Consider the following 19,738-nt stretch of genomic DNA (forward strand, 5'->3'; position numbering starts at 1 on the left):
TATAAAAATAGCCGTATTTAAAATTTTATGAATTCTTGCCGGAAGTTTTTCATCTTACGTTTGATAATATACGATCCTCTTAATGCTCCTTTGTACCTTTTATGAGGGCAACCTTTTATATTTTTAGGGCTCCTACTACAGCCGACAACAATTTATTACAAAAATATATACTTCGGGTTTTACAACGGATCCGTGCAAAGAAAAACAACGGCGTTTAATGATAATTTGCTGTAACGAGCTGCACACCTGCCCCTCAACAATATATTCATTAATGAAGTTATAAATTAATTAATATCTAATTTTGGGAGAGATGCTGGATGGTGAAGTGAGTAACGTAAAATTAATAACATAAAAATTAATTAAGATCATGGAGCAGAGAAAATCCTTTATAATTGTTGGCAATTTTTTAATCAGTGAGAAAAAAAGAGAGATTTTCATACGTTACTTCTGTCAATTCTTTGTACTGTATATTTCAGAAAATAAGACGTCGTTCAGTATATCTGTGGTATAAAACGACCCCCAAGCTATCACCCCATTCGCAGGAAAATTGAGGTAGATAAGTGTAAATTTATTGGCGATATACTAATGTAATAAATTATTGTAAATATCATAAATATATGTATTACCGGTGAATGTTTCATAAAAGATGAGATCATGCAATTTATTGGCGTCTTGTGTTGAATCCTAAAATCATATCTTATCTGCGGAAGATACGTACTTCAAGTACTGCAGTATTATAGAAAAATAATTTAATAATTTATTTAAAAGTAAGAAAAAAATAACCAACTAAATTCTAAATTCCAAATGCTACAGATCTTTAATAGTATATTATTCAACGAGCAGGTAATGATGAGGATTTTGTGTCACGAGCCGAAGGCGAGTGACGTAATTCATACGAGTGAGTAATAGCCAATACCCTCGAGTAGAATACTATACTTTTTGTAGAAGTATGAAGAGAAATTGATAAATAAGTTTCATTATTAGACAAACTGAAACTGACGTTTGAAACTGATGTTTGAAACTGATGTTTTACAATTACAAATGCGCAGAATTTATTCATAGAAATCTCAGTTCAATATGTTTGTAATTTATTACAACTGTTCAAAAAATGAAGGTCTGCTTGGATCTAAATATGTATATACAAATTACTTAAAGACTAGTTTATTTTCTTGTTTTACTACCTCAATCTTACATTGACCTCAATACCTATTTCTATGTTTACAAAAATTTCAAACTTTTATTAGGTTAATAAAACAATATCCAGATGCCAGAATTAACTTAACACAAAAAGACTCACTTCTACTCTTAATGATATAATCTACTATTTTTTGAAGATATGGCACTTCAACATTGTTAAGAAATTTGTATTTAGGTTTCTTATCTGGTTTTAATTATACGTACAAGCATCTGTCACATGACATACCGTTGCAGGGAAAATTAAATTTCTCCGTGAATTACTTTTGCAATCAATTTCTCGAATTCTGTAAAGTATTCTGCAATACTGTTAGACCAATAAAATCATAATTGCCGGTATTATTGCTTTATTGCCGTAGATCCAAGTTAAATGCCTGGCAAGATTATTGGTAACTATTCAAAGATTCGCCTTGAAGCCCAATATACAAATTTACCGTCAAATTAATATGTTAGCAATTAAATTCCTCCAATTTAAACGCGCCCTCCTTCTAGCAATTTCCTCTAATAAATTGTGGGAATTAACTGGAGGCTCAAAATCAAATTTGCATCGGAGCAGAAAATAAATCAGTACACTGTTACAAAGCAAACGTAGTAAAATTTTGAAATAGCGCACATATTTCCAGAGTGATGCGGATAAAAGAGCAAAGTTTTCGTTAAGTTTAATGCAATAACAGTTTCCAATACTTCCGCCGCTGGAAAAGAACGGCCTCACAGTTTAAGACAAAGAAGGGAGATTGGATCCGGGAACGAAATGAAGAATTCAATTTCCCCAAAGCTAAGGAATAATTCAGGACTTTATATCTGATAAATCCTTTGCCTGTGGTTATCAGATATCTCCGAGCTTATGAATTATAATTATTTCAGGAAGCGATCTCGACTGCTGAAATATTAACGGGTCGTGCAAGTTTCAGGGCGCGCCAGTATGTTGTTGGATAAACAGCCCTTTCGAATTGAATTGACAAAGTAGAAAAGTCAATGTGCAGTAAAAGTTGAGCCGTGATCCGAGCCAATCTTGAACTTTCCCCCAATTGCCCCGACATACTAATCATTATAGACATCTCTATTTATCTATCCGAGAATTAGTCGAGATCACCATCCGTGTAATTGCGACCGAAGGGAAAAACAACACAAACATGCGCCAACACAACACAGATAAAGACGAATTGGCCACAAACTTGCTCGAACGTAATAATAACGTAATAAATTAGACCAGACGACGACGAAAATTCCCACTTAAAATTGCTAGAGACAAAACGGAACTTGTACATCTTGCTAACGTTCTGAATACGATTTTTTGGATAGTCTAAAGAAAGAAAGCAATAATTCAACTACTAAAATACTCAATCATCCAATTTCATGGAGGTTGCAATATAATAACGATTAAATAATAATATTGCACATAAAATATAAAGAAGAATGTGAGGATTTGTTTACCATCCTTAAAGCTACAACTGAATAATAGAGTTTATACGATGTTTAACCTTTGCTAAGTTTTATGACCTTTAGTTATGGTACAAGAATGTTGTATGTATTTGACTGTAGTTAGATAATAATCCTTCGAAGGTTACTTCACCTTCAATGTTGAAAAATGGTTGCTTTACTCGTACCTTTATTGCTAGAAACCACCCGGAAATCTCTGAAAATATAACAAGTAATTAATTAGAACGTGAAGCCCACTTCAGGACACTAAATAAAAAATCAAAACAAAAACTGATTTATCCAACTGTTCCCAAAGAAATCCTGAAAAGAACTTGTATTGTGGTAATTGAAAAAGGACTGAAAAGCAACTTACAATTAGCTTCGTAACTATTTAAGAAAAACTAACTGTAGTGTTAACACATTTCATTACAGAAGATAGATTTTTTTAATTTTCTGATTTGTGTAACGATCCGTTTAGGATTTAACGGCTGAGAAGACAAGAAACGTTGCTCGGCAAAAAATTAACAACGTCCAATGGTGTAAATTATAACGAGAAGTGTGTTTTCGTAATTTTTTATGCTATCGCTATTACCCTCAAAGCACAAAAAAAACTTTGTTCTTTATTATTACGCAAAATAAAATCTTATCACTTTTCGTCAACCCTCAGGTACTTTAGGTCTCATTTCAATTGGAGAATAGCACCTTAGCACACCCATTAGTGCAAGAGTTTCTTCCATTCGTTTATAATTAAAATAAATTAAGCAATAGTGTCAAACTACGAACTAACGAAATGGAAATAACAGGATAGGATACAAGATAGGAAAAGACGCAGTGAAATTAGAGAAGAATGTAAAAAAGAGAGAGGAACCAGCATGTAACGAGAATGTCAGAACAACTGGCCAAGATAGCCAGAAATTACAAACCTCACGGCAGAAGACCTACCGGAAGACCATCGAAAAGATGGAAGGACACCTGGCAATCCATCTCACAGGAACAACGATAGATCGAGAATTGAACGGGCAATGCCTACAGAAAGAGGAAGAAGAAGAAGCAATATTGAAAAAAGTTAAAATAAACCACAATTATTCATTTTAGAAACAAGAATAACCAGTAATCATTTATGAAAATAAGATATTTACTAGTATATATGTACAATTTATACATATTATATAGGTATGTATGGTACAATTGTTTGTATCTTATATTTTTCACGTAAATTATGAATTTAATTATTAAAAGCTAAAATGTTATAAAATAAATTAAATCTACCATATTTAAATTGGATTTCAGGGTGGCATAGAGTGTAATAAAATACAAATAAAGTGCTCAATAAAATTTTATTCGGTTATAATAAATATTTACGATTTAAAGAGTAACGCAATTGAAATTAATCGTAACAATGTTTACTTTTGTTTTAATCTGTGGAGTATTTAGTGCTCACCAGCATTCATCTGAAAGTTAACAACAGACTATCATACTGTGATATTTCAAATTTTCGGAAATCGTCAGTCAAATAAAAAATTAGGATATAATAGTTATTTACATAATTACTGGGATTATTTCCTTCATGTGTCTAGCAACCAATTGCGTGACAAATATTGACCAATCAAAACGAGAAAAAAAAATAACCCGATAAAATTTCTCTAAAATGTACACTGTGCAATAATCCGATAAAAAATGTGGGTACCTGATTTAAAAAAACATATATTTTGAATAAAAAGGATTGGAAACAATGCGTTTGTTTGCATTCTATTCAGGAAATAATCAGCCGTACACCCCTCATTTATGGATGTTTTCGTTCATTAGCAAAAAAAATTTCCGAAAAAAAATTTTGCACTTGGGATATAATATGTGATAAAAGCAATATTACAGGACTCGAGTGTGAAGATTGCAGATGACGAGGGCGTTAGCCCGAGTTCATCTGTAATCACACGAGTTTCCTGTAATATGCTTTTTCTTTATACCATACTGTTATAAGGATTTATCAGTACTCAATGCTTGATTGATATGACACCTGTAACAATCTAGGCCGTTATTCAAAATTATCAGACCGAGGCCGTTATTTTTGTGCCGTCGTTACGGTTACGGCACAAATGACAACTAAATTTAATTTTTGAAGTAAAGAGAAATGTTAGTCTTACAAATAAATCATCTTTAAATGTTAAGTATTATTGGTATAAATAAAACTATAAAACAACATACGACCGATATGGATATAACAGACTCGGTTGATTATAAAATCTCGGCTCCGCCTCGATTTTACAATATCTCAACCTCGTCAGTTATATAACCCATATCGGCCTAATACCGTTATATAATCCACGTGTTATATACAAATTTTTTTCTACAAATTACAAATTAAAAAAATTAATCTTATCTATTGATTTTCTCCATTGAAATAAATGAGTTTCATTACCGCACTCAGTGGGATAAGAATTTACTTATCCCACTGAGTGAGGTAATGAAAATGCGTGAGGTAATGAAGTTCTTATCCCACTCAAAATTAGTGGGATAAGTATCATTTATCCCACGGGATTAGATAAAAACATTTTCTGGAATAAAATAATTTTAAGTATTCAATGACTGAGATAAATTTAGATCACTAGCCAATAATTAAGGGGAGATGGCTGGGTCATGCTAACAACTAAATATTATGTTATGTACTAAGAAGAAATATAAAATGAGTAGATGTGCATAGAACAGACATAGCAAATAGAACCGATAAGTTAAGACAATAAGTGAGAACCATGAATATAACTCTAGATATGAAGAAAATAATTAAAAAATTCAAATAATGAAACATTCAGATTCAGAGGTGAAAATGTGGAAAAAATAAAACTTATAACGAAAAGGAAATAATGCAGAAGATATAGTAAAGAAAAGAGAACAGTGTTAACAATGGTGATGCGGTGTTTGGTGAAAATTTATTTTTGACAATTGATGACACTATTAATGAATTTAAAGGAGAAGTAAGTACCTCTGGCTTATCTTGTGTTTTAAAAAATAATCTTACTACATATATTTTTTATACCCAACCAAAATTCAAATAGTTCTATTTTAATGAAACATCTTAGTGTTAGTAGTATTTGTAATAGTACATACTGGCATTTAGAAACGGGTTCAGGAAAAACTCTAATTAAATGATCAAAATTACTCCGTTTTACAATCACCATAAGACTATGCAGCAGAATCAAGTCAGAATATCAGTACTGAAGATGTAGGTGCTTCTGAAATAATAAATTCGGACAGAGCAAATCATCACATTACGTAAAATTGGACGTTAACATTAAAAACAGATTAATCGTATTGTGATGAAAGATAAAATTCTACAGTTAATATACGTTCTTATCAGAGCACGTAAAAAAGTAAGTAAAAACATTACAGTTCCAGATGACCCAAAGAATTGTTTCCAAAAGTAAAGGAAACAAAATATATAAATGTAAAATAGACAGTATGCAAAAAGGTAGCATAGCATGATAATAATCTTCATTTCTTGTGTGAACTTAGCTGGAAATATATATGTAAAATGTAAAATTACTGAGACAGCTTAAAAAAAATTGCGTGATTGTACTCTATTTGCTTGACTACTACGTCTGCTTCCAAGACGGTAAGTTGGGTTTATTTGTTGCTAACGATAAACTCGACGGTAAGTAATTTTGGTGTTCTAGAACGGTAAGTAAATTTATTCAAAATGCGGTTTTGTGGAGACTGATTTTTAACAAGTTTTGCGTAATACAGTACAACTATTCAGATAAACTGGAAGTGTAAATTGCAGAAAAGGTAGCAGTAGACCGACAACTAAAATATAGGAAGTTGTTGAAAATGTTCAGCAAGTGATAAAAGATGAACCTACAAAATCACAGCGACATTCGTCCCAAGCAACAGGCCTCTCTTATGGTACCTATAGAATATTACGAATAAAGGACGATCTTAAAGTCCCATTCAAGATACAAGTCGTCGATGAATTGTTGCTGACCACAACAGACGGGCTCGTTATTTATGAGCGATTTAGTAAGAATCTTATGAACTATGATTTAAGTGGATGAAACCTTTTTTACAGATGAATCCTGGTTTTATCTATCAGGATTCATCCGTAAAAAATTCTGGTTCAGGATATAACAACTCACAGAATACGCAAATATGGTTTGCTGGAAACCCATGCATTGTCCATGAAGTTCCTTTGCATCCTCAACTGATTTAATATTTTTTGACAGAAATCTAAATGCACGCAGGTGTTAAGTTGGAATTTACGACTTACTAAACCAACTGCACAATGACAAACTTCAAAAATGGGTGCTTTCAACATGATGGGAGCACTTCTCGTACAACTGAGGATATTGGAATTTTTGGAGAAAATTTTATGCTCTAGTTTTATTTTTTGTTACACTTTTCACTTTTGTCAACTGTGTTCTCTTCTGTCATGCCATGCCAGTTTGTACTTCTGCGGCATTTGAAATTGTCACCAACATGTAATTAGTAAAAACACATGCAATTCGAAGATTTTTACTGTTATTGCATAAACTCTAATTTGATGTTTAAGGTTTGACACATGGTTGCAATTTAGACTAATTGTATGAACAACTCTCATTTTATTTTGCATAGGCTTCCGCTTGTAAAATTTTATTTATTGCGCTGTTTAATTGCTTTATTTTAAATTTCTACAATAATTAAAGTTGTCTAAATATAAATAAATAGAGTTTGTAAAAAAAAATCTAAACATGTCTTGTGTAGGTATGTGTTTTTTAAATAATAAAAGAAACAAGAGCTTTTTATAATTTACCTGAAAGTGCTTGAAATCTGAACCTTTCTCAAAAAGCTACATTTTAATTATTTCTAAAACTCCAGATTTCTGTTTCGGTAGACAATATATTTGGCTGAAGATATATCCCCTTTCAGATTTCTTGCCGCTTGAAAACACTTCAAAATCAACAAGTTCCTGGAATATGTAAATTTAAAAATATTTTAATACGCTCCTGCGGATCGGGAGACAGAACGGAGGGACGTCTCGGAGCGACTTCCGCCGCGGGGCGCTCCACACGGAAGAAAATTCCTCCCAATTTTCTTGATTTATAACTACTTCGCCCGTCTGTGTTTATTGGAAAGTGCGTTCAAGCAAAGCCACCGGTTATAATTCACGAGCACCGCCAACGACGGTGCCACATTTTTCGAAGCGTTATTCAACTTAATTTTCTCGCATCCGCCCGGAATTATTAAAACAAATTGGAAAAAATCGGCCGGCGCCGTTTTCGATACAAACCGAACGGGATTCAATTAGGTGGTGATTTTGCCATTTGAATTCGTCGAAAGACGGAGACGTCGCCTCCAGAAAGAGTTGTCTTTGTCGTAGTTTCGGGTAATTGAAGTCCCGACGGCCGTGGGCCCCCACGCTACATTTAACAGGTTGATGCTTTCCTAAGTGAAATGAAATTGTGTATTATACACCAGGTTGGCTTCAGACCGATACGGATATGTATCTATCGTCGTGTTTGCACGGATGAAGGGTTCGAACGCCCAATTGCTCCGTTATTAGGTTGCACTTAATTGCATTCGGCTGCGGATGTGAGCGAAATTTCACCTTGTCTCGTTTGGTCCCCAAGAAAAATTTATCAAACCATCACGACTTTCACACTTTGCTAACCATCTAAAATCTTAACACGGAACCACAAAATACTGGAAAAACACCAAATGCTCGGTGTTTAGTTGAAATAAATTTAATCAAACTTAGACTTCCATGATATTAGCAAATTATCAACAAACAAAAGCTCCATTCTTAACTGATGTCAGTCGATGAAAAACTAATCTACAGTCAACATATACAGGGTGTTTCTGAAATAGGTGCATTAATTTTAACTGGTAATAGAACTCATCAAAAGGAACAACTTTTCTCTCTGCCATTTTGGCGAAAAACGTTGCGTAGTGGCTTAAAAAATAGGAAAGATTTTCCTAAAACCGTTCATATCTCCAAAACTAAGCTACCTAAAAACGTGAAACAACCAGATTTTTACGAAGTGGATTTTTTGCTATACGGGTAGATTTCTTTGAATTTCGATTTCTGCGTTAAAACACGTTTTCTGGATGAAAATGGACGTTTTTTTCATATTAGCGCTGATCTCAATTAGCCATTGCAGTATTTAGTGGCGTAGGGTTATTTTAGTGAAAAATCTCTCCAATTTTTTTTTGGAATTAAACATCGTTTTTCGGCAAAATGGTAGATAGAAAAGTTGTTCCTTTTGACGAGTTCTATTACCAGTTAAAATTAATGTACTTATTTCTGTATTTCTGTTACACGTTGTATAAGTAAAAAAATTTAAGCGCTTAGGATTAAAAGTAACTATGTACATACTTTTAATCCTAGGAGGTAAAAGTGTTGCCTTAGTAACATATAACATTTTTGTACAGTTACAAAAACATCAACTTTAGTGACAGAAAACGATATTAAAACTAACCTCTTTTAAGACTGTTGGAGAAAAAAACATTTTTTTAATTGATGAATTTTGATTTCAATAAAATTTGAAAATGAGTTATTCACATAAAAATCTGCCTTCACCATGACCAACTTCATCCATATCCGCTTCGCTTCTATATGGCCGTTTCAATTTTGAATTTTACATGCAATCAAATGTTCCCATTTGATGGACATCTACTAGCGACATCTCCTCAACAAACAACCAAACTACAAATGAATTTGACATTAACGTCAATTAATTAACGTCAAGGTCAATGGCCTCATTTTTATGTTATTACAGGTTATTACTATTATCAGCCCATTAAAAAAAACAGGAAGACGAAAATGTTGGGTTTAATTTAACTAGATGACAACACCCCTGACAACACAAACAAAACACATTTTTAAAGGTAAGAGCACTATTTATAACTTCAAAACTTTTCAGCTCAGTGGTTTACTGTTCAAGCTTAGTCTTCAAAGAATCCGTTTATTCTACACAAATATTACTAAGGATTGGTTTCGCAGCCGTTTTAATAATAACATTGCATACTGCAGCTTTGTGGTCTGCACAGGAAAACTCTGAATTTTGAAGGAGGTGATCATACAGCAAGTCATGCAAATGAATACATGGTTTCTCATATTGTAGAAATGGTACCTAACAGTTTTTGTACTATATTTGCAATTCTCAATAATGCCTACAAATGAATCACTGGAATACAGCAATTGACTCCAATTTTGAAGGGCTATTAATCTTAATAAAGATCCTAGTATGATGGTGGATAAAAGTGACATAAAAGATCACTTTGACAAATATGTATTGTATATGTATTGGTTTTCAGGGAAGAAGTAGGTTCATTTTCATCTGGGGACTGGGTCAGGATATGAATTCGTACAAACAACAACAGGGTTCTAAAATAACTAAAAAAAACATTTTGCATGTTGTATATTTTGGATCTGAATTCTTACAAATAGGAATGGGACAGCATCTTTAGTGAGTGTCACTTTTTTTGAAGATGATCTGTAATTTTGTTGAGATCTATAATACCATTTAATAAACTACCTACCTTCTATAAGAAATTTTATTATTCAAAAAATACTACAAGATCTTTTAAGAGACTTTAACCATTTGTTTCTCTGATCAGGATCGCTTGGAAATTGGAAAAAAGGCTTCAAATTTCCACAAATAAAACACTTTCTGCCCATTTTGTTAAAAAAACAACTAAACAGTCCCAAATTTATTTAAACTTTAGAATGAATAAGTTGTCAACTTGACGGAAGATGGCGACACAGGATGCACGTTTCATGGACTACTTTGCGGGAACAAATTTTTGCTAAATTGAGACGGCCATATAGAAGCGAAGTGAATATGAATGAAGTTGGTCATGCCTTCACAAACTAGAATAATCAATCGTTATTTTAGTTCTCGTTCCTGAAAAATCGGGGTCAATATCAATAAACTTGCTTAATTTTCTTCAATATTTTACACTATTTACTCCATGGAACGGTGTGTCAACTAAGCCACTGTAAAGAAATGAAAATAGCAGCGCCATCTGTCGGTTCTACCTTACATTTGACAATTCTTGGGTGCGTTCCATTAAAATTCGAAAAGTAGTAATTGTTTTTAACATTTTAAATTAAACAACGTCGGCCAAAAAGCATTATACATACCTTGTGTGTGAAACATTTTGCCACGCTCAGTTTATGGAATACTCCACTGCGCGTCGTGTTTCAAATTAAACTTCGCGCTGCAAAATGTAACTTCCCACACTCGATTGTAAATAGCTATTACATGCAAAGTCTCAAGACTTTTACAAAACAATTACATGTTTTCTGTAATAATTTCTTATTTAAGAATTAGTGCAGTCTAAAAGTGTAATGAGATCACTACAAATTTAGATCAGCCTTCCAGTTGCTCCGGATCCATTTCAAACATTATTCTTCAAAAAAGTAAAAAGCGCACTTCTATCCAACATTCAAGGTTTACGTTTCCACTTACTGTCTTTTAATAAAACAAACATTTCTCGATTAATTGTTGTTTAGTTTTTCAATGTACGTTGCCCAATGTAAACACAGCGTATATTTATACACAAGTACATACAACGTCTGGATTATGGTATTGTTCCTGTTTGGAGAACAGAAATGCGGCGTAACGACGGTGAGTTTATTGCATTGCATTATTATGCATTAACCAAACTGTTGTCAGATTTATCGCGTTAAACCTAGAAACAATTACGGGGCCATGAACACGAAACTATTTTCCAAGCTAAGCATACTAGAGATTTAATTGAAATGTCTGCTTATTTGCGCCCTGAAACGACGCCAGCTGACATTCCAGCGATTAATTATGTAAGACCGATTTTTTAATTGCAGTTTAAATCTACAAGTACACAGATAAAAAAATTCTGTTTCTCGTTTGCGAGCAGCTGTGTACAATTATTCGACAAGAATTTCAATGAGACGAGACGTCGCTTTCAAATTTAATTTTAACTTTAGTTTCCGTTCAAAATATGAATATTTTTATTAAGGAAAAATATTTTTATCGACTGAAATTATTACGTCTGCAACATAAGGAAGTTGCAACAGAAATTCAAATCATTATTAGTTTCCAAAAGTAATTAAAAATAGATAATACAAAAACCTCCGTGTTACTGGTACCAGAAGAGCATTTAAGAAATATATAAAAAAAAATAGAGCTGACTAGAAAAAGTTTTCAGTTTCCGGTTACCAACTCGAATTTCAATGAAAAATGTAGAATGCACCAAATAAGAAAGAATCAATTTTGTTTTCTCATATTAAGTTTATTTTTTCTCCAAAATCAAATCACCGGTGCGTTTATAATCTCGAATTCGAAGGACTCCATTTTTTCGTCTTCCCCCATTCGAAATTATCCTCTCAAACATCAAGGCAAGATCCGGATCTCAAACGCACCGAATTAATGAAAATGCACCGTCAACATTTTTCACAGGAATGAATCTCTATAGCTATCAACGAATATTCGCTGAATATCAGAAAAATATAATCTCGAATTCCACAACATCAACCTGTTGTAGTGGGGGCATCTTCGTTGGCGCTAGTTCGATATTGAAAAAAGGTGGAGGCGCCGGGAACTCGACCGAGACGATGTTCTTGAACTTTCGAAATCAAACCGAAGGAGAGGCGAAGAAACAAGTCGCACGCAATCCGAATGTATCGGAGGGGACGTCCTGACCTACATTTCGACCAGTTTCGGGTGGGATCTATCCATCCCCAGGAAATATTGTTTTTATTTTAATCCGGATAAGGAACGGCGAGGTATGATGTTTAGGAAGGATGATGATCGGGCTTAGTTAGACCAACCCTGAACGGCCACAATAATGTCCCGAAATTATGTTCAACTAGGCAAGGATAATTACCGCACTTCTACCAATCCCGTTAAGAACAGTTACTTGTATCGTATAGCATTCGAAGGAGCTTATTGCAGCAACGAAACGGTTCGTTCGCACTATGCTGTAATTTTAATTAACACTGAATTCTCTACGTAGTACGTATTTCCGAGTATATTGACTATAATCCTTAGTTTTGATATTTTTATCAAGTTATCAGTTGTTATTAATTGTTAATTATTAGACTAATTATTATTAACTACACTACACACTACAGATGATGTCCTGGATTTATTTTTTACATTTTTAAGAAGCGAAGGTGTGAATTATTTCGTTTATATCATTAAGAGTAGAAGTGACTCTTTTTGTGCTAAGCTCAGAGATTGAAGACTAAGGGTCCGATTTCAAGTCATGGTCGCAAATAGGTGGTGCAGCGCAAATGTGTAGCTATCTTTGTCCTACACATTAATTACCAATATGCGTCATCTTTCTCTCTTGCGACGTTACCATGACAACAACAAGTGCGACCGTCACAAGTCAACTTGAAATCAGGCCCTGAGACGAGGTCGCAACTGGGCGAAGCACAAAAAGAACTTCTACTTTCAATGATATACATATATCTATGATTTTACCTTCAAGCGGTTCACAAAAAAAAAATCGGACGTGAACTCATTTATTTTCCTTTGCTGCATTTACAGTAAAATGACAATTTTCAAACTTACAATGTTCTATTTTTAAGGCACCAGTAATTCCTAGTTCTCTTGTTGCAATATTATTAGTAGGGCCCGGATTTTAGGCAAAATGGACTATTTTTATTTTTTAAGGCACATGTATGAAACTTGTCTATAAATGATTTCTGGCTTAATTAGAGTAATTAGAGCCATATTTGATTCTGCCTATTCGGCCTAAAATGCCCTTTAAATACCTATTTTACCTTTTAACTGCCTGAACATGCCTAAAATGACCAAAAATCAATTTCATTTTTGCGGTTTTTTCCCAATTTTCGAATTCTGGGAAGTTTACGGTATTGAAAATGTAAAAGTGGTACCTCAATAAAATTTACAATGCTTTATGATTTTAAAATTTAAGGAGATGTAATTACTGAAATGTACAAAGTGCAGTACAATACAGGAATTACTTTTTCGCTTTTACGGTTGGGACCATGATGTCAGCGGTAAATACTCCGACAATACCTAAGTACCACAAACCATTAGACTGGACTGGCATAAATTACAGAGTTTATCTGTTTGCCTCTGTTCGAAGGGGTGCAGGTATACGCGGTCTAATGTTTTCTGATACTTAGGTATTGTTAGAAGCTTTAACGTTTATAAAATGGTCCTTGCCATAAAAACGAAAATTAAAATCCCGAAGTGAAACAATAAGAGAAACCTTAAGGGTGTCATTTTCTAAAAATTTAAGAAATATAAAATTAACCATCTCCTCTGAAATTTGGTGGGAGACGTAAATATAAGCATTACAAATTTGTCATTTCTCGTTTACTTTATCTCCGTGCAGTGGTCGTGTTTCTTGTGAACCTGTTTAAAGTGAACATAATGCCGAAACAAAAAATTAGTTTACGCGAAAAAATATTACAGTGGACAAGCAAGAAAGATTTATATGAAATAAAATCAACCCGAGAAATGTTTTGTAAAGCTTGTGGTAAACTGGTAAGTTAAGCATAATTAAAAATATGTCATTTTATATTTTTTACTTATTTGAAAATTTTATTTTTTGTAGTTTATATGCGAAAAAAAATGTCACTTGCAACAGCATGAGCAAACGGCCATCCATAAAGAGAACATTATGACACCGCTTCGGCAAACGTTGCTGACACAGAACTTGGAGGAATCGGCAAATAGTACATTCAATATGGAACTTTGTAACGTCTTTTTAGCTGCCAATATACCATGGCACAAACTACAAAATCCTGCGTTTCAGAATTTTCTGACAAAATATTGTGGTAGAAAAATTCCGGATGAGTCTACTTTACGGAAAAATTATTTACCAAAATGCTACAAAGATGTATGAACATACTATCTTTTAATATTTAATTTAAAATTATTTTCACTTTTAGACTATTGACCGCATTCGGAATGAGCTGGATCCTTTTAACATATGGGTTTCAGTTGACGAAACAACAGATGCACTTGGGCGATATGTGGCGAATTGTCTGGTTGGGAAACTTTCAGAAGATGAACCTGGAAAATCTTATCTTTTGGCGTCTAAACAATTAGAAAGAACAAATCATGAGACAATAGCTAGATTCGTAAATCAATCTTTAGGTAAGGGTTTTTCACTTTTTTAAATTTATTTTGATTTAAAATTTCTATGCGTAGAAATCTTGTGGAGTACCAGAGTTGTTGCTGAAAAGTTTCTTTTGTTTGTAACGGATGGAGCACCATATATGATAAAATCTGGTAGACACCTTAAGGTGTTTTATCCAAAAATTGTGCATGTCACATGCTTAGCGCATGCTTTAAATCTAGTGGCTGAAAAAAATCGCTATCAATATGAAGATGTGGATAATTTAATTTCGAACGTGAAAAAAATTTTCGTTAAGGCACCTTTGAGAGTTGAAATGTACAAAGAAAAACTAAAAGAAATGCCACTGCCTCCACAGCCAATTTTAACACGATGGGGAACATGGCTTCAGGCTGCTATGTTTTACAGCGAACACTTTGATTCCATTAAAGAAGTAAGTATATAAAAGATAAGCAAATTAATTGATTGTTAAACTGTTTTTAACTACTCACAGGTTGTCATGTCCTTTGATGGAAGTTCTGCTGTTGCTATTCAAAAAGCACAGTCTATAATGAAGAAACCCGGAATAAAAAACCAATTAATTTATGTTCGCAGTAATTTTAAAATAATCTGCGAAAGTATTACTCAATTGGAAAAAAATGGGTTACCTTTAACCGATTCAATCAAAATTGTTGAAAACGTATTTACCTCCCTAAAAAAATCTCCAGGCCCTGTAGCAGCAGTAGCATTAAAAAAACTTGAAGATGTTACTGAAAAAAATCCTGGATACAAATTTCTTCTAGAATTGGCAAGAATTTTTAGAGGTGAAGATGTGCCGGAACATGACACCAAAATGGAAGAAATTTATTACAAATTTGCGCCCATTACCTCTTGCGAGGTAGAAAGAAGTTTTTCAAAATATAAGTCCATTTTGGTGGATAACCGACAATGTTTTAAAGTAGAAAATTTAGAGCAATATCTTGTATGCAATGTAAATACGTAACAATGTAAATAACTAACAAACTTGTAGTATTGTATATTAATTAATAAAAAATAATTAGTAAATATCTTGTTGTGTGTACCTATTTAAAACTTTAAAAACACATTTTTTAATTTAATTAACCACAACTTTAAGGACCTAGTATGGCTTATTTTCAGTTTTTAAGGGACTATTTGCAGTAGTTTAAGGGACTATTTTAGGCACCTATTTCCGACTTTTTAATTGCCTAAAATCCGGGCCCTAATTATTAGTATTAGAAGCTTCAGTAATACTTACTAGTAAAATCGGCTAAAGTCTAAAGTTTACTTTTTAACGTTGAACGGCCATCTAGCTATTTTTGATTTTGACATCTGTCATCTATGAACATGGGCGACTCGTGTTACACCGCAGTGGCACCGGTTGAATATTGGGTTATAGTTGATAAATAAATCGTGAGAAATACTTCAAATGAGCTTACATTTGGCTCGGTCGAGCCGCCTTTGGACATTTCAACTCCTTGGATTTCAAGTCCGGTTACAAAAAAAAGCCACTTCAACTGTTTCTTTCTATAGAGATACACAAAGGCACGATTTTCGACCGCTTGAAGATAATATATTTTCGGTAATTGTTCACTTTAACTACTTCTGGAATTTTCGCGTTTTTTCTGGCTAGACATCCTTAGGACGTCCTCCTAGATCGTTTCCCACCATTCAAACCTTGTGCAAATGCCTTTTTTTCCTTTCTTGTTGTGTTTCAAGGTCGCGTCAAGGTCGCGCCAATGTCATAGTATAACTAAAGGGGAAGGAAAATTCATTTGCACAAGGTTTGAGTGGTGCAAAACGATGTAGGAGAACGCCCTCAAGCTGTCTAGCCAGAAAACACGCGAAAATTCCAGAAGTAGTTAAAGTGAACAATTACCATATTTTCTTAAGTATGCAAACACATGTATACACATGATATTTGAAAGTATTTTTGTGAAGTAAGAATAAGTATCGATTTATAAAATTAAAAAAAAAAAAAAATTTACTCTTTGGATTTTTCGCAGCAAATTCATTCGAAAAAACATTAACTGTCACATCGATTAGAACGTAAATGACGCACGTTGTTATTGAAAAAACACCACAATCGCAGCATATTAGTGTTTAATATGGTATGACGCAAATGGTCACCACAAACGTGTAGAATATGATTTGTATTTCAAAAATGCAATTATTTAGCCGAAAACAGATAAATTCTCATCCAATAAAAATGTTATTGGTAACTCAGTTTTAATTACCGTCGTCACAAATTTGAAACGATATTATTGCAACATAATGTGAGGATTTTTTTAACAAAAACCAGCGCTGATGTAATTTGGATTGAATTTGGTGGTGGGTGGATGTGTTAGAAAACAATGAAAAAACCACAACGCCCACTACATCATCTTGTTTTCATAATCCAAAACCCGGATTCAAGGATCCTTCAATTGTTTCCCCGACGAGGCATGTCATCAATTACATTGTGTACACTGTATACAAGCCGAGTGCTACGAACTTGTAACGGGAAAAGCATCGACAACAAAAATAAACGGAAACAGAGTTAAATGATTGACGCTGAAAAATTTCACCAACCATGAAATCGGTACAAATGCAATAAGCTGCAAATGGAGCCAGTTAGTGAACATTATTCACTTTATTTTAAAACCGAAAAAATCGCAATAAATAACCTAACTTTGAATGCGCGAATTGCAGCGCTACTGGACCTACGGTTTACGGGATAGCGACGACTCGCTCATTCATATAGGAACCGTTCTTAAACCAAAATAATTTTTGATGTTACCGAAACTGTTGAAACACATGCAAAGGTCTATTTAAAGTTAAATAGGAGTAATACATTTTCAAATATTTTGATTTTCACAGCTACTTTTGAATACGAGTATATACAGTACAGTACGTTCGTAAAGTTCGGAATAAATTCGATAAAATTGTAAGTATTAATTTCTGAGAAAAATCCTCGAAGAGGTCGACTTTGTTTTTAAAAAGTGCATGTTGTACGTTATTTAAGTTGACAGCTTGTCGTCTCCTAATAATGATGTCATCAATAATTTTTTTAAATGACAACCCTTACTTTTTTCATCTTTTTCTGGTAGACCTTCTTAGTACTTAAACGACTAATAAAAAAAATTGATACCTTACATAACAATTTTTTTGAGAAAATGACAAATTTTACTTAAAAAATTTAACTTAATTTTTGATGTAAAAATTTTAATTGACCTCAAACAAAATCAAACAAACATCTCAGGTTAACAATAAAATTTAACGCAAATGTTGAAATTGCCTCCCGCCAACTATTTGGCACCCACCAATACTTTGTACATTGCGCTCAATAATGTCAGGGCTTATTTGTTCCGTTTCAGTCCGAATTCTCTACCGCAAATCGTTCTAAATTGTTTGGTCTATTAAAATAAACCTTCCATTGTAACTAAATCTATTGAAAAAAAATTTAAGGTAAAAATTAAATTAAATTTTTTGAAGTAAAATTTGTCATTTTCTCAAAAAAATTGTTATGTAAGGTGTTAATTTTTTTCATTGATCGTTTAGCTAGTACGAAGGCGTACCAGAAAAATAAGAAAAAAATGGGGGTTGTCATTTAAAAAAATTATTAATGACGTCATTATTAGGAGATGACAAGCTGTCAATATAAGCAAAGTACTGAACAATGTGCACTTTTTAAAAACAAAATTGACCTGTCCAAGGGTTTTTCTCAGAAATTAATACTTACAGTTTTATCGAATTTATTCCGAACTTTACAAACGCACTGTATATTTTTTAAACATGTAGTAGGTATCAGTAAATGGTTACTCACTCTCAGATGTTACCAAGAGAACAACCAAATATTGACTTGAACCATACCTAGAAAAAAAAACATCTCATTAGATCGCAGTTATGGCAAAAACTATTACAGTAAAGTCCGGTTATAGCGAACCCGTTTGTAACGAACTCTCGGTTATAACGTACTATATTTCAAGCAAAGAAAATTTTTCCATAAGCTCAATGTATCTTTTTACCGATTATAGCGAACCCCCGCTTATAACGAACTTTCGGATATAGTGAACCAGATATGACTTAAAATGTGATGCAATTTTCCTTTTATAACGAATTCTTGACGGGTTTCCCCGATACTTTTTGCGTCACCCTAAAAGACAAGTACGACATTATTCAAAAAATACAAAGTGGTGTTAAACAAAGTGATATTTGCCACGAAATGAATTTAACAAAATCTTCCGTCTGCACAATATGGACGAAACGCAAACAGATTCGTGTCAAATGGTTGGCGGGGGATAATTTCTACATTTGCATTACATTTTATTGTTAAACTTAGGTGTTTGTTTGTTTTTTTTTTGAGGTCAATTAAAATTTTTACATCAAGAATCAAATTAAATTTTTGAAGTAAAGTTTGTCATTTTTTCAAAAAAAAGTTGCGCGTCACAGGTTTTTCGAAATAAAATCGACCTGTCCGAGCGATTTTCTTAAAAACATCACATAGGTACATAATGCTATTATGAATTTTGTTTCAAACTTTATGTTCACACAGTATATTACCGTTCTGCAAAGGATTCATGTTATTTTTCAATACTTACTTACTTCATCTCATTTCAAATGTAAAATAAAAAATAACTATTAAAAACACACTTTACTTTAATTTACCTATTATAGCGAACCTCGGATATAGCGAACTTATTTTGATACATTTTCTGGGTTCGTTATAACCGGACTTTACTGTACTTATTAATAATCAGCATTAAAGTTAAATTTTAGAATATTGTACCAAAAGCTCGACCAAAAGTTTCGTTGACCAAAGCTGGGGCTAAAAATTACATTGTGCAGATATTGTAGAGAAGATAGTTTTTCGAGATCTTCAGCTTTTGGAAATGAAAGATCTTCGCACACGTTTGAAAAACTTTCACTTAACATTGACGGAATTTCGGAAATTTACGAACATCAGACAGTTTTTATGACTCCTTAAATAGAATCTTAAATTCAGTTGGTGACAGAAATCTTCCGAGATTCTTGGAATAATAAAAATATTCTCGCTTATCCGACAAGCACTACAAATTTC

At 33.2% G+C, this 19,738-nt stretch overlaps 2 protein-coding genes and 1 long non-coding RNA gene across 3 annotated transcripts in view; 2 read left to right on the forward strand and 1 right to left on the reverse strand.

The window, feature by feature from the left end:
• LOC138130162 (uncharacterized) overlaps nt 1–19,738 on the reverse strand; it is a 306,106-nt gene that overhangs the window by 120,989 nt on the left and 165,379 nt on the right. The window lies entirely within an intron of this gene.
• On the forward strand, nt 9,066–10,135 carry LOC138131792 (uncharacterized). Its single transcript, XR_011159900.1, has 2 exons — nt 9,066–9,468; nt 9,525–10,135. It is a non-coding gene; the product is annotated as an uncharacterized lncRNA (long non-coding RNA).
• Nucleotides 13,197–15,726, forward strand: LOC138131750 (uncharacterized). Its single transcript, XM_069048937.1, has 5 exons — nt 13,197–14,087; nt 14,158–14,442; nt 14,495–14,702; nt 14,757–15,115; nt 15,176–15,726. The coding sequence occupies exons 1-5, from the start codon at nt 13,974–13,976 to the stop codon at nt 15,662–15,664; spliced, it is 1,455 nt and encodes a 484-aa protein (XP_068905038.1). The 5' UTR covers nt 13,197–13,973; the 3' UTR covers nt 15,665–15,726.

The sequence above is a fragment of the Tenebrio molitor genome, chromosome 5 (assembly GCF_963966145.1).
Source record: "Tenebrio molitor chromosome 5, icTenMoli1.1, whole genome shotgun sequence".
NCBI lineage: Eukaryota > Metazoa > Arthropoda > Insecta > Coleoptera > Tenebrionidae > Tenebrio > Tenebrio molitor.

Excerpts from the sequence above, each read along its gene's own strand:
- LOC138131750 (XM_069048937.1), top strand. The coding sequence starts at position 13,974 with ATGCCGAAACAAAAAATTAGTTTACGCGAAAAAATATTACAGTGGACA. Across the intron at positions 14,703-14,756 it reads ATTCGTAAATCAATCTTTAG|AAATCTTGTGGAGTACCAGA; the intron begins GTAAGGGTTTTT and ends TTCTATGCGTAG. Across the intron at positions 15,116-15,175 it reads ACTTTGATTCCATTAAAGAA|GTTGTCATGTCCTTTGATGG; the intron begins GTAAGTATATAA and ends AACTACTCACAG.